This window comes from Clarias gariepinus, chromosome 17 (genome assembly GCF_024256425.1).
Source record: "Clarias gariepinus isolate MV-2021 ecotype Netherlands chromosome 17, CGAR_prim_01v2, whole genome shotgun sequence".
Taxonomy (NCBI): domain Eukaryota; kingdom Metazoa; phylum Chordata; class Actinopteri; order Siluriformes; family Clariidae; genus Clarias; species Clarias gariepinus.
In genome coordinates this window covers 16,047,400-16,062,705 of record NC_071116.1, presented here as the reverse complement: position 1 = coordinate 16,062,705, position 15,306 = coordinate 16,047,400, and the positions used below count along the sequence as shown (strand labels likewise).

Sequence of the window (15,306 nt, the reverse complement as noted above, 5' to 3'; positions counted from 1 at the left end):
TTGCTTCCTCTTCTTCCCTCCCTCCCTCTGCTGTGTGTCCTAAATCAATATCTATCAACGATTTGAAATTAAACCCAGATTAAATCCCAATTTCATCACGGGGAGTCACGTCTGGAGAGATTCGTTTAATTATATCAGTCTGTGGAAGGAGAATCGAAGTTGTTCTTCACCTTTAACCATCTCGCTGAAATGTCAAGCGAGCCAAAAACAATCTCCCGCCAGTTTTGATACCATTTCTGTAATCCCAACAGTGAGTGATGAAAACAGTGACTGTCAAAGATGATTTTTTTTTTTTTTTTTTTTTTAGTGTGGGGATTAAAAAAAAAAAAAAAAAGGCTAAATAAAACACTTGACTGCATCATTTTACAATCTCCAAACCCACCAGAGAAAAGAATGCTTTGAAAAGCGGTTTACCTTGGACGATAAGATGAACTTTGGTGGACTCGGGTTTCTTGTTTGTCAGAATGGAGCACACGTATGGCCCTTCATCATGCAAGTTCACATCCAAGATCTTTATACTGTACTCTGTCACTGCTGTGTTATTCAGCAGGACCACTCGTGGGTCCAAAGACCATTTCTCACTCCCTGTGAAGAGAATAGTGGTGCGATTCAACCAAGCTACCCTCGATACCTTGCTGTCCACGTTGCATCTGTTAAAACACAAAAGAAAAGGGGATTAGATCATTAAAACACTGCATCTACAGTACTTGCTGTCAGTTTTTGCTCGAACCACTGGCATTGTTCGTAATTGCAGTTAAATTTCTCCAATATTTGCTAAAAGTAAGATAATATTTCTTCTCTTTTTTCTTAATAGCCACTAAAGACAGTATACATTTTTATTTTAGAATCCATAAGTCTATTAAGACAGATCTATCCATTATAAGGATGATTCCAAAAGCCCTTGAGTGACACGGGCTTTTAACAGTGCCATAGAAATTGAAAAAGGTTTATTCTTCAAGGTTAAGACTAAATAAATACATTCATAATTTCTATCAAAAAATAATCTATTGAAACATACTGTGCTCTGTAGTCTCACTTGAGGCGTCATGTAACTCATAAACAAAGGTATGAAGACGGATAACATTTACATTTAGGCATTTAGCAGACGCTCTTATCCAGAGCGACTTACATTTTTATCTCATTACACATCTGAGCAGTTAAGGGTTAAGGGCCTTGCTCAAGGGCCCAACAGTGGCAACTTGGTGGTTGTGGGGTTTGAACCTGGGATCTTCCGAACCGTAGTCCAATGCCTAAACCACTGAGCTATCCCAGTCGACTAGGTCATGTAAAATGGCCAAATCATGCAAACTCTTTTTTCAGCACTGTAGATTTCAGTGTTGTTTCAAAGCTAATAAAGAGCTGTTTTTAATCACTATAATGTTGCTTTACTGTATTGTAACATGACGTTATCTGTACAGTGCCATGCTATTACATTTATGTACATCATTACAACTTGGTAATTAATCATATAATAATAAAAATAAAAATAATAATAATAATAATAATAAAATGCTTATATGTATGCCCAGTGTTAAGTCAAAAACAAACAATCAAATAAATAAAAAAATAAATAAAGATAAATGGCAAAATTGCTAAAAATGCCAGATTTTTAAGAGTAGTCCATACAACCACCATCTGCTTTATATTTGGTCTTATTTGTTTGTGTGTGTGTGTGTGTGTGTGTGTGTGTGTGTGTGTGTGTGTGTGTGTGTGTGTGTGCGTGTGTGTGTGTGTGTGAGTGTGTATGTGTGTGTTACAACTAATATGTAAATCATATCATGTAAGCCTATCGCGTGTAAAAAAAAAAAAAAAAAAAAAAAAGGAAGAATCTGCTGATGACCCGAGCTCCACTTTCACCTGTTCAGTAGTATTAATGATAGGAAGACGCCACTGGAAAATCGATTAATTTTACATTGCTCAAAAAGAAAAAAAATGTTACTATTACAGAAAATAATTCAATATCACCACAGCATATTTCCTGGCCACACGTTGGCCGGCAATGATTAGTATGCAGGCGATGTTATTGCATTTTAAAACGTGACTGTAAGGGGAATTGTACTGTCAATGATGACAAAAATTTATAGCCCACCATGAGGCAATAGAATGGACCCAGACATAAGCTTTCATAATGCTGCAACTTCAGCAGTGTAGCTTGTCCACTCCGCCCCCTCCACCCCAGGGAAACCCTAAAATAGTCTTGTATCTGCCAAGCGCATAGGACAGAAGCCTCCTAAGAGCTCAACACTGTCCTTGCTTATCAGTAAAGCGCAGAGGATGCACAAGGTAGCAGGCCAGCACGACTTGGCCAGTTAGCTGGTGACACTTACAATGTGGTGCAAAGCTCAATGATGCTTACAATATGCCGCAAAGATTTCCATCCAAGTGCTTCCAGGTCATTTACACGTACCGTACACGTCTATAATATCTCTCAGCCATGCTTTATTTTCCCTCTCAAGGACAAATCTACAACAAGGTCAAAGGTATTAAGCAGATTGTCTAATGGCATTTAATACCATCATCCTCCACCCCTGGGGGAAAAAATGTCATAAAAGCCCTTTAGGAAGAATTTGTGAATTTTTAGGGCAACAGTGTACCATGTGAAATGGATGCTTTTTAGGATCTTCTTCAAAGGGATAAGCTCATCCAGGGAGTGCCAATCTTCAAGACTGAAAAAAATTTTGGAGGACCGGAGAAATCCAAAAACACCAGATTTAGCCCCATTTAGGATATTTGCATGCTCTGCACTTTCGTGTGGCAGAATTGTATATCTGCAGAAAACTGAGTTTGGTCCTGGCTTTGCACTAACCTTAAATATTGCATGTTCAACTTGCATTGCACACTGTGATTAAGGCAACTTTTTTGCCCCATTTTCCCCCCCTTATTGCTAACATCTGTTTTTCTTCTAAGCATACTAAATCATGCTAACTAGAAAGGACATTCCCCAGATTTATTAGGTCATTAATTCAGTATGCAGAGGCCTCCTTCATCAAATCAAGGCTGTTCATCCAGGCATGTCTTAATGTGTCCCATGATGATATGTAATTCTACCACCTGCTGCCTGTACTTCTATCACCTCTTCTAACATGCTGGCTAGACTTTAACCAACCAGCACCAGTCACGTTTCGCTTCCGTATCCAGGAAGATGGATTGAGTTTTTTATTTCTTTGATGGAGTAAAATAATCAAGGTCATATTGCAATAGATGCAAAATCATTAAGTAAACTTCTGTACCACAATCCTTGTGTTCTTCAAACAAGTCTTTTCTACATAAGTATTGAAAGTAAATCCAAGCCTTCAATATCGAAAAGTAACAGCAGTTTCCTTGAAGGCACTGTCTCCATTATCGAGCACTGACAAGATGAAATCAAGCCTCATTCACTAGACTAATGGCTCTGTCACACTGCTACCATGCAGTCTAGGCTAATGGATTGTCAAGCACCTTGGTGTAGGGTCATTAATATAAAGAAACATCCCTACTGCTCAAGTACATTTCATAAAACATAGATAGATTACCAATACATTTCAAACAGTCTTTATGCTCTGACAATACTGAAGTTCTTAAATAACCTATACAAATCATAGATAGTACAGTTTGTAAACCACAAATTTAGAAAATCCACAAAAACAGGATTTGTCCATGCTTATAAAGTTATATGCTTTTAAAGCCACAACTGAAAGTTAAAATAAAATCTAGACAGTGTAATACTGTGGTAACGCGGCATACAAATGCCGAGGTGAGTTTTTAAGGGGATATTTTGTATTGCAAACTCTCTTCACTTGGCTTTCCACAGAGATGGAAACAGCTGTATGTGCATTGGAGACGGTGTTTGGTTCAGGTAGGTTTGGTCGCTCATATGACAAAAATTATTTGTACGCTGAAGCAAATTCTATGCAAATTTTCAGTCCTTAGGCTAAAATTATTAAGGTGGGGCGTTCATATGCCACAGTACCACTGTATAAAATCAACAAGCCCTTTATCATTATTTGACTGACTGACCAGAATAATTTCAAAAATACGTGCCATGCTGTGTCATGGATTTGTTTGATTTCAGTTGAGTGACGCGTACTGTATAGTCATGCCCACCTCGAGCACATAAGCATCTGTGCCAAGGTTTAATTTCAAGCAAATACCTAAGGACTGAAAAAGTTTAATTAAAATCTGTCCAGCTATTTTTGAGTTATGCTGTGACAAAATCAGATGGACAGACATACAGAGAGAACTTCCAATGTATGAAATGTAAAGATGTTATTGAAAGAGCGAGTTATGACCAATGTACAGAAAAGGCTTAGTTTTATATATATATATATATATATATATATATATTTTTTTTTTTTTTTTATCCAGTTTTTAAGTAAGAAAACAAATCATATAAGGAATAGGCTACATTACATTAATCGTTAAACTTTTTTTCAAGGTTTAAAAATATTTGATAAAAATGTAATATCTAATCGGGATATTTATAAAGCATATAAAAGCATTGCCCTAGTCTTAGGTTAGGTCAAATGTCTTTCTGAACACACTACAATAAAACATTTTCTGGGGGATACTCCAAGTTATATGGAGTTGAATGGAACCTTTTAGGTTCAACGTCGTCATGAAACATAGCGATGAACCATGCAAGTACAGTACATGACAAAAAAGGTAAATAAATGTCCTGATAGAAAGTGCGTGAAATAATTATTGTGTCAGTATTAATATCATGTAAATTACAATTGCAGTCAACGATTCAAATTAGGAGAACATAATAATAAACATTTTAAGTGGTAGTGACAGTTTCAGGAGTCTAACGGACAGGATAATTGACAAGTGAGTTACAGATTGCTGAGAGGTGAGGAAGCAGACCCCATTACAGTCAAGTTGATGCAAGTAATGAAAGACATGGTATGGATGTAAATAATTATAAATGTAAATTATTGTAAATGACAAATTGACAGAATTTTTCCAGACATTCGCTGATGGCGACCAAAAGCATCTGCTTACGGTATAGCTTGCTGAGGAACATTCAAATCAAAAGCTGTGTGATTTAATTGACTATGCAATTTAATTAATGATTAATTCATTTAATTCAATTAATGGGTCAATTTTTGATTCTAAATATTTTTACACTTTTTGTTTAGGTGAACTTACATGGTATAAAATTGACAAATTCCTTAAAAAGATACCACCAATTTTGCAGAAAACTAAAACTGAAACAAAAATTCCAATGCCAAAAAAATCTAATTTAATCAAATTGACATTTTACCTATGATTCATAGCTTTAAACCAAATATTACGTGTGCTGTATGTATAGTTTTCACCCTGGTATCCAAATCCTCATGGTTTTCTTCCATTAACGATGTATGTTTTAGAGTCACTCTACCCCATTCTACCACTGAAAAACGTTATTTTACCATGGCACTCAGGTTATATTACAGTAATAATATTATTGTTATAATCAACAGTAATTTTAATGAAATGTATGAATAAATAACACTATTACTTGAAAGACCATTTTTTTCCTATATGTGTTAAAATGAATGCTATTACTTTAATAGGTTAAATGTCTCTAATAAATGACAATTCTAAAATTCATAAAATCGCTCATCAAATAATAAATACAAGAGTATTACCTACAGTATACTACCAGGAAATTCTGACTTCTTTATTGAGGTGATTTTTTTTACTGATCAGAAAATTATCTGTGCTCTAGCTGTAGAATTTTTTTTTAAATGTTTGGGAAAGAAAAACAAATTTTTTGACAGAATTTTTTTGCTTTCTGTCAATACACCGCACCCTTCTGTCAACAACCTTTCATAGTCCCTCATTTAAAATATCTTAAGCTGAGATGTGAATGCATCGCTGTCTTAAGTTCCTTATAAAAAGCAAATGTTCGTCCTTGTAGGGCTGCTATTAGAGAACCGAACAGGTGAAAGTCCGATAAAGCAAGATCAGAAATATAGGAAATATATAGAGTTTGCAAAGTGTCAATAGTGTGGGCAGAAGTGTGTGGACATGCATTGTCATGCAAGATCTTAACCCTTGAATAGCATTCCTCAGCATTTAACCCAAAGTTCAGATTTCAGCTCTTCAATAGGCATCAAAAAGTAACAAGTGTGTGGATTATTGAGCCTTTTTCCTGATGATGTTGAGAATTCTAAAAAACAGTAAGCATCAATTTTCCAGCTGATAGGTGACTTTTGAACCTTGGTCTGCGATTGAGGATGTTTCTATTCCATACTCCTCAGTTTGCTTACTGGCTCGTAGCGATGAATCCATGTTTTGTTGCCTGTAATAATTCCTTCTTTTACCTTCTTTAGAATATCGGTCGAAATTTTTCCACTTCTGTTTATGCTCGTGCGTTAGTTGTTTCGGGCAGGAAAAAAAACAAATTACTGCAGGCTGCTCTTCTTTCGTGCAAATCACAAGTGGGGCATCCACAAATGAACTGATGTAACACATATCACTTCTGGGCACTGACTGGGGAGACAGTAGTCTTGCATAGAAAGTACAGATAAGAGGCCAAAAAAAGAAGATATATATATTCTTCTTTGTCTTTCGGCTGTTCCCTTTTAGGGGGATTTCTCTGTGGCGAATCATCTACTTCCATCTAACCCTATCCTCTGCATCTCCTTCTCTCACACCAACTAACTACATATATATATATATATATATGACTTCATGTTAATCTACACAACTTCTGTTATATTGAACTTTCACCTGCACAACACACATGATGTTATTTCTATCTGTTATCACCCAGATGAGGATGGGTTCCCTGTTGAGTCTGGTTCCTCTCAAGGTTTCTTCCTATTGCCATCTCAGGGAGTTTTTCCTTGACACTGTCGCCGTCACCCTTGGCTTGCTCATCAGAGACATTTCATTCATCATTTATTCATTTCATTATTATCTAGACACATTTTTCTCACACATACACACTTCCAAATATTTTCTTTTCTTTTCTTTTCTAAAAAAAAAAAAAAAAAAATCTTTAATTTTTTGTGAAGCTGCTTTGAGACAATGACCATTGTTAAAAGCGCTATATAAATAAAATTGAATTGAATATATATATATATATATATATATATATATATATATATATATATATATATATACACACACACACACACACACACACACACACACACTACCATTCAAAAGTTTGGGGGCACTTGCAAATTTCTTTGTTTTTGTTTAGTGATTTATTTTCTACAATTTACAACAATACTGCCGATTTCAAATCTATAAAACAACACATATGGAATTAGGTAATTAATTGAGATGCTTTTGTGACTTAATTAGGGTCCACCTGTCCTCCAAATCTTATATCCACTATTTGAACAACATATTCCACTCCATGGCACCACTTTATTAATACCATAAACTACGGTGGTGGTAAAATCATATTCATGTCCACATGCCCATCATAGGTGTGCTTTATAAAACAAATACAGTAACACTGCAGATTTGATAAGCCAAGATGGAATATGCAAAGTAAATTTCACTGTGCTATGAAGTAGATGTGACTAAAAAAGGCTTCGTCTGCTTCTTCTTCCGATCATACAGGTGATCCCTGGCTTTAAAATATCCAACAGGATGTCCTTTTATTTCAGAAACTGAAATAAATAACCTTTAGGGAATCTTACGCACAACAGTCTTCAAAGTTTAATACAAACCCTCACCCCCACCTCCCACCAAAAAAAAAAAAAAAGATCTACAGTTTTTCCCTCCTTCAACCTTCCATCTTCAGCAGGGTAGCGAAGAAAATGCTCACATCAAACACAGCTCAATAACTACATATTTTATAAATATACATTTACGTGCACTAGTGAATGAAAAAGTAACACAAAATAGTAAACTCCAACATTCTAACTCTGCCCTGATGAAATCCAGTCTGATGAATTAGCTGTCAATATCGCCGATGTTTAGAGGAGACAGCTGCTTTCCTGACTGTCACCATCATCACTAACTCGATCTATGTAGATCTCATCTCTGACCCTGTCCTATCCCCATGCTGTCTTATCTGTCTTATTACTTGAAGATATGCCTGTCTTTTTTGTCCTAAACACGATACTCACAGTTGTACAAAACTGTAAAGCAATCTGTTTCAATAAGTACTTGGCACTTTTGAGTACATTTTATTATACAGGGAGGGACTCGTATACAATGAAAAAACTTCCCAATGGTGCATGTCTGTCTGCTGTCATTTATAAATGTTTTAAATATCTGCTTGCACAATTTTACTTAAACTTCAGGTGGCTGCTTTTATGACAAAAGCATTGAATAGATGTCTTGTTCTTGTTCTAAAAGTAATGTATTCACTTTTAAAGAGTAAAATAGCCCTACTTTAAACCTTATTTCAGTGCTCAGCCTAGTAAATCATGACATCAATGTCTGAAGCTCACATTTTTGGCCTAACTGACATTTCAGGATGACTCAAGTAGCCTTACAACCATTACCATGTTTGAAAGAGAAAAACCTTATCATAGTTATACTGAGAAGCCGTTTTCATTTTCATGCCTCTACAGACGATTGACTCTACAGACAGCGTCTCTACAGACATTCTCTCTACATTTTTTACATTGCCCACAATTCTAGGTTAAATTACTGATGTTACCACAGCCTGCATTTCAGGCCTATTCTTATAGAACTTCTGAGAACAATACGAGCAACCTGACTGATGAACATACAGAGTTTGGCATTCTTTACAATATCTGCCACACTTTGAGTATTACTATTCGGTGCCTAATTTGTATACAGTCCTTTTAAGCTTTTAATGATTGCATGCCATTTTCAGCAGATGCCTGGGAAAGGAGATTAATAACATGCAGACTGTAAAAGACCATTACATCTGAGGCAACAGATCACATCAGCTCAAACTGGAGTTGCCATTTCTTCTTTAATGAAAAATCAATTAGAGACGTATTGATTCGCATATCTTTCATATTATGAGAAATATCAAAATGTTATATAGAAAGACATATTCAGTGGAGACATCATGCATAAAATGTGTTTACTTTTATTTATCCGTAGTCTGCTCATTACTTGATTGTATTGATACCATAAAAAAGGTCAAAGTAAAAAGTTAGATTTTTTCCCCTCTAAGCTTAGATGACATTTTTGCTTCAAAATAACAAAAGGTTTGTGGAGCTCTGCTTGTGATTGTCACTTGGTGTCACAGCGTTCAAGCTGAATGCTCTAACATTCTATTTGTGTCAGTCCTCAAAGAATGTGTCTGAGGGCCGCAGCCCACCACGATGGCTAACTAGTCATGTGGATGATTGGTCTGCGCAGGAATGAGAGACTGCCATCTTTTCTGCCTGTCAGTCAATAGCACAGAGGGGAGACGGTCTGTCAAAGCATCTAAATGCATCCATCCACTCAACAATATCTCTACAAACACTCACTCAAAGAATTTTCAGGTTGTGATGCAGCATGAAAACATTCTTGCCAGGGGCAACAGAATAAAGCTCAAAAAAGAAAAAAAAAAATGCTGACATTTTGTACCTCTGGTCTAATGACACATTTTAAAGTGAAACGTAAAGGCATCAGAATCCTCAAATAAACACTTGAAAAAGTTAGAAATTTGGCTGTGAACTTTGCTTTCAAAGTCCTGATGCATTAAATGTTCTCTAAGTGCTCGGTGTTGACTGTGTATTGAATACGCCCTGAAGGACATGCACCAGACTTCACAAAGTCTCCTGTGTGTTCGATAAAGATTATTTTAAAAGACTCTGTATGAAGTTCCGGAGAGGATCACTATTACAGTATTGAGTAAAAACTGAAAGAAGGCAAACACGCCTTGAGGCAGGGTCATCCAGTGAAAAAGCACAAGAGAACACAGCAGCACTTGAACACAGTATAACCCAGGCAAAGTGGCTGCTGAAGGCTAGTTAAGGGATCATAAAGCCGACAACAGGAGGGTACGATGGTAAGGAAACAGTCGCGCAGGTACAGTATATGTCAGACCTCCACTGAAAGAGACTTTGCATGGGTAAAGAAATAATAAATTACTCACCAAGGTCTTTAATTGAGCATTTAACCATCAATTTTGGATGGTTGTATTAAAAATGCAAGTACAGTACATGTTTGTGGTCAGGGTGTAGTATGTGTGAAGAATGTAGAGCATTAGGCAAGAGGAAGAGAGGGATTAGAGGAACTGAAGGAATCAATATGAACATTACTTAAAATATAGCAGCATTAATATTTTCCATTAACTTTGCTTTTATGCAGGGGGATGGAGAAGTCATCACCGATTGTAATCTTACCTAACAACATGGTATAAATGCTTGGGGGAAAAAAATTGGCACTGACTCTCAGGTAGGAAGTACTAGTGCCCTCCATTTCTCCTAAAATTATATGCCAGTAGCAAGCCTACTTCAGAGCAGCATGTTAAAACAGCGGGTTTGTTGTCATAACTCCCCAATAAACATGAATTAAGCATGTAGTTATTATCCAGCTATGATAATTTGATAACTAATTGGAGGAAAAATCTTAACAACATGCTAACAATAACAATGAAACATGAGACTTGAATATTTCATGACGTGACAAAGGTGAGTAAAGTTTAACATTATCCAAATGAGAAGTGAACTGATTTGTCAGATATCAATAGGAATTGCTTTCTTTTTTTTTTTCATTTTTACACGTAATTTCAGTTAAACATTTCTGAACAGCCTGCCAGGGTATGTTAATGATGTGGCACAATATTGGAGGTACGTCACCTTATTTGTCATAAATGAGTGGTTTTGTATATGTTCCGAAGACACATTGTAAGTATAGACCACTGTAAGTATATGACCTGGCTGTACCAGTGACACCATGGCAACATGAAACCAAATAAAGTGAGTTTTAAAAGATTTTCTATACAGTGTGTACAGGACTACGCAAAAGAGGATGTGTACAGATTAAAGCCTGGAGGAGTCACAGATTCAGGAGGGTCTCAGCAATATCCCAAATGACTTCCTTTATGAGACTCTGGCCCAGTGGACAGCACAGCGCGACTATCTGGATAGCGCAGAGATGATCTGGTTTATTCGAGCAGCGCAGACTAAGTTGAGCAGCACTGCTCAAATCACAAACCTGCGCGACCCACTGTTTTTTATTTAAAAACTATTTATTTAAAATGTCAGGACTGTTTAATATTGTTTCCTGGTTTGTACGTGCGCATCCCAGCGAGGTAAAATGGATTTTAATGGTCGGCACGGCCTATTTCTACCAGCGTCGCACAGGTTTGTGATTCGAGCAGCGCTGCTTAAGTTGGTCCGCGCTGCGCGATCCACCGGGTTTGGATTACGTAACGTGCAAAGTCATGTGATCTCAACCACGATTAAGATGATAGACCAAAATCTCTATCGGTTGACAAATCGCCCACCCCTAATCCTGACAGATATGTATTTCCGTTTGTGCTCGCAGGTGCTGTGTGTGTGTGTGTGTGTGTGTGTGTGCACACACACAAACGGACTGTTTTATCGAAAGAATTATCAAGGAACATCGCTAATGACACTCGCATGAGTGCATACTAATGGAATAACTGCTGTAAAGCAAAAAAACAAATGAACCTGCACTTTACCTTTGAAAAGATTTTTTTTTGCTTGTAGCAGTATTTACTCTACATCCCTTTAGTTAAATGATTTGACTTTGTCCCTTAGCAAGGACACGTCGCTTAGTCCATAGTTTCTATGAGTACAATAATTAAAAAATCCAATGTACTCACTGTCCACTTCTTGCAGTTTAATTGACCTACTTATTGTTTATTGAAAATTAATGCAACCATGGGGGGGCTCAATCCAGTGTCTTCTTGTGCCAGTCCCAAGTCTGGATAAATGCAGAGGGTTGTGTCAGGAAGGGCATCCGACGTAAAACATTTGCCAAATCAATGATGCGAATCACGAATATAATTCCCATTGATTCGCTGTGGCGACCCCTGAAAGGGAACAGCCGAAAGACAAAGAAGATTGTTTATTGAAAATTCCGAAGGCCTTGTTCAGATTGCAGACAAATCTGATTTGTTTTACAAATCTGATCTTTAGGACTGACCATCCACAGTGTTATTTAAAAATGATTTGATCGGATTTAGCTCTATTCAGATCGGCAGCCCAAATGTGACACATTGTCGACCCATCTGGATTGGTTGCTGTGGTAACGATGCCAGAGGCTCACATGAAGCACCATATTTCCTTATATATCACGTGGTTCTGTACATTCACCTCTAGCTTTACTGATGCACCCTCACAAAGTGCTATCAGACATTTCACTTGGTCCTCTGTCCAGTGACTTTTGTTCTCCATTCCTATCCTATAAAAATAAAATTATCTATCCATCTAATATATATATATATATATAATTTTTTATTTCCATTTCTTCCATAAACTTTCCACTTGTTCAATGAGAGATAACTATGGATCCATGTCCCATATCACATGTGAACTTCCACATCGGGTTGCGAGTGACATAATGGACAGCTTGAAATCAGATTAAAGCTAGTAGAGGATCCAGACTGAGACACATCTTTAGGAATCTAAAAAAAAAATCTGAATATGAATTCAAAAATTGGATTCGGGCCGGCAGTCTGAACCAGACTCGAGTGTCATGCGAGTAAAGACAATTTATATTGAGTGGAATTCAAAAAGCAGTGAAAGAATTTGCCTTTAAAAAAAAATAATAATAAGTATGGTGGTTTTACCTTTTTTAAGCAGGTGTTAAATGACACTGCTTGAACTTTTACACACGCTCCAGTGTGTGAAGCTTGTCACATCTTTTTAAACTATCACGCATGCAGCTGTTAAGAGCCTTAAATTGAAGGAGCATATTAGCCTCTCACGTCTGCAACACAATCTCATTAACTTGCTAGTGCATTAATAGTTTACTGAAAAGAAAAAAAAAAAAACTCCACTGTCCTTCATTAAAAAAAATTTTTTTAAAGCACAGCTGGTTTGAGCTTCACAATACCAGTGCGATACTTTTGGTAAATGCTAGAGTGAGCATTACGTTAAAATAATCTCTCTATCAGCTAAGACGTCCTGATGTTCCTCAGAATCCGAAGTATTCCTTGTCAAGGGCAGCACATGCTAGGTGTCTTACTTTATACTTTCCCGTGTTTCCTGAGTGTACCACACACTTATTTGACAAACAATTCGATAAAAATTCAGACCCTCTCAGAGCAAACATGATGAAAAAGCCTGCATGGGTTACAGAATTACTTACTGTCAAACAGAATCAGTGGAGTGCACTGAAAGAATGGCTTAAAGAATTCCTTCTTATCAAACATGAGAAAGCTAGATTGTGCGGGATTTCCAATGCAGATAAAGGAGTTGCTGCACTCTATCTGAATAGAGACTATTCATGTAGAGTAACTATCTAAAAGAGATTTTGAACAAAATAATGGTCTTGAAACATAGGTAATAAAATGTGGAGAAGATATAATAGTTGCATGTTATATATATATATCAATTCAAAAATTATTTTCTTAAATCCAGATCTCTATGTAAAAAAATGCTCTAATACTCAGTAGACAAAAACGGGGTGACAACAGAGAAGATTGTCAAGCAAAGCCATTTTAAAAACATGAGAGTGAAGTGAGGCTGGTGTCAATGCATCAAGAGCCACCACTGTCTTCAGGAAATGGGCTATTGTAAGGATTTCTTGATTTTGGAAGACCCAGTTTTGTCTACTTAGGGCTCAGCCTGTATTCTGCTTGTCCCGTCTGGATCCAGGGAACCCCCCAATAAAACACACAAGCCAGTGCTCAGTGAGACGTTCAAAGTTTACTGTGGAAAACAGGAGTATATATATGAACACACACAAAAGTATCAAAAAGGCAGGGCAAAGGAACGGTTATATCTAGTCCAGAATGTTTATAAAAGATAACATGAAGAAAAACAGAAGCTTGGGAGTTATTCTTTGTTAGGAGACTGGTTTTATGGTTTTTTTATGGTTTTATGAACTGAACATAGATTGTACTAAGGAATGTGTTTGCTGATAGCCCAATGAAAGGGTCAATGATAGAAAGCACTCTGTTCTCATAATATCATGAAACACACTAGAAATTAAATATACCCTACAGCTATAGCTATTGCATTTCTAAGTCCTGAACCAGAGACCCTGTCACAAAGCGTCTTACAGTACCTGAGCCAAGGAGAAAAAGACGGGTGGTGCATTCAGTGGTTGTTCAAATGATTAAGGCTGTGGGTTACTGGGTTACTAATCGGAAGGTCAGGGGTTCGAGTCCCAGCACTACCAAGTTGTCACTGTTGAGCCCTTGAGCAAGCCCCTTAACCCTAACTATCTACATGGCTGTTACTGTACATTATATATAAGAACTGGACCACTGCTCAGTGGTTCAAAGTCCTCTTTGTAATTGTTCAAATAAATTTTGCATTTCATTTGGAAATCAAGGTCTCAGAGTCTGGAGGAAGATTGAAGAGGCACAGAATCCAAATAGCTTAAAGTCAAATGTGAAGCTTCCACAATGATTTGGGTACAATCCATTGTCAGACACACAAGGAAGTGCAGTTGATCAGAGCTTGGTAAGCGATTTGGAATTCATCCTTGTATTACAGTAGGTGCTACTTAGCTTCGGAGACAAAATAAAATACTTTTTTGTATTTTTATATTACTTTTTTTTTAATTCTCCAACTTTGTGGTAAGTGGTTAACTAGGAGGCATGAACAGTATTCAGGTTGATTTCAATAATCTGAAAGTGACATGTTAACTCCTGTAATGTACAGGAAGTACGTCCAAAAACTCGATCACCAGCACCAGTAGTCAAATTTAACTAAAGGCTAACCCATAATCATAATACGGGGGAAAAGCAATAAAGTCAAAACCAGAAGGCATGGAACAAACCGAGAAAAAGTGAACAGGCACACTAGTCACCAACCTATGACAAAACAGAAATGGAGGGCGTGTTGTAAAAGAAAATTGCGATGAAAAAAATTTTTAAGAGCATCAAGTGGTTATATTGAAGCAGAAACAGAATGTAATTGTAAGTAGAGCTGAAAGTTCAATACCTTTTAACACTACAATCTTGTTCAATTGTATAATTTTATCTGACATTGTAATCATTTTCCACATACTTATTTGATTAAGATGGTGGAGAAAGTGCAACGTGGATTAAGCAGCAACTGATGACAGTATCAATAAAACACTAATGGATTCCAACTATGGCTATCTCAATGGCTATCCAGTTGAATGACTGTGTAAAAACACTGTGTTTGCAACCTTAAGATCGACAAAAATAAAGTGTGTCTCGTAACATGTTCCTTCTAGCCTACTTTGTATCCTTCACAAACGCTACAGCCCGCGCTGTCTAATTTTGGAACACAGCAG

The 15,306-nt window shown here is 36.8% G+C and overlaps 1 protein-coding gene across 2 annotated transcripts in view; it reads right to left on the bottom strand.

Annotated features, from left to right (window-relative positions):
• The window catches only part of opcml (opioid binding protein/cell adhesion molecule-like), a 263,049-nt gene that overhangs the window by 80,027 nt on the left and 167,716 nt on the right, over nucleotides 1–15,306 (bottom strand). For both annotated transcript variants that reach the window (XM_053476148.1, XM_053476147.1), the window contains one exon: nucleotides 415–650. In XM_053476148.1, the coding sequence (XP_053332123.1) occupies nucleotides 415–650 (236 nt within the window). The remainder of the gene's footprint in view (nucleotides 1–414; nucleotides 651–15,306) is intronic.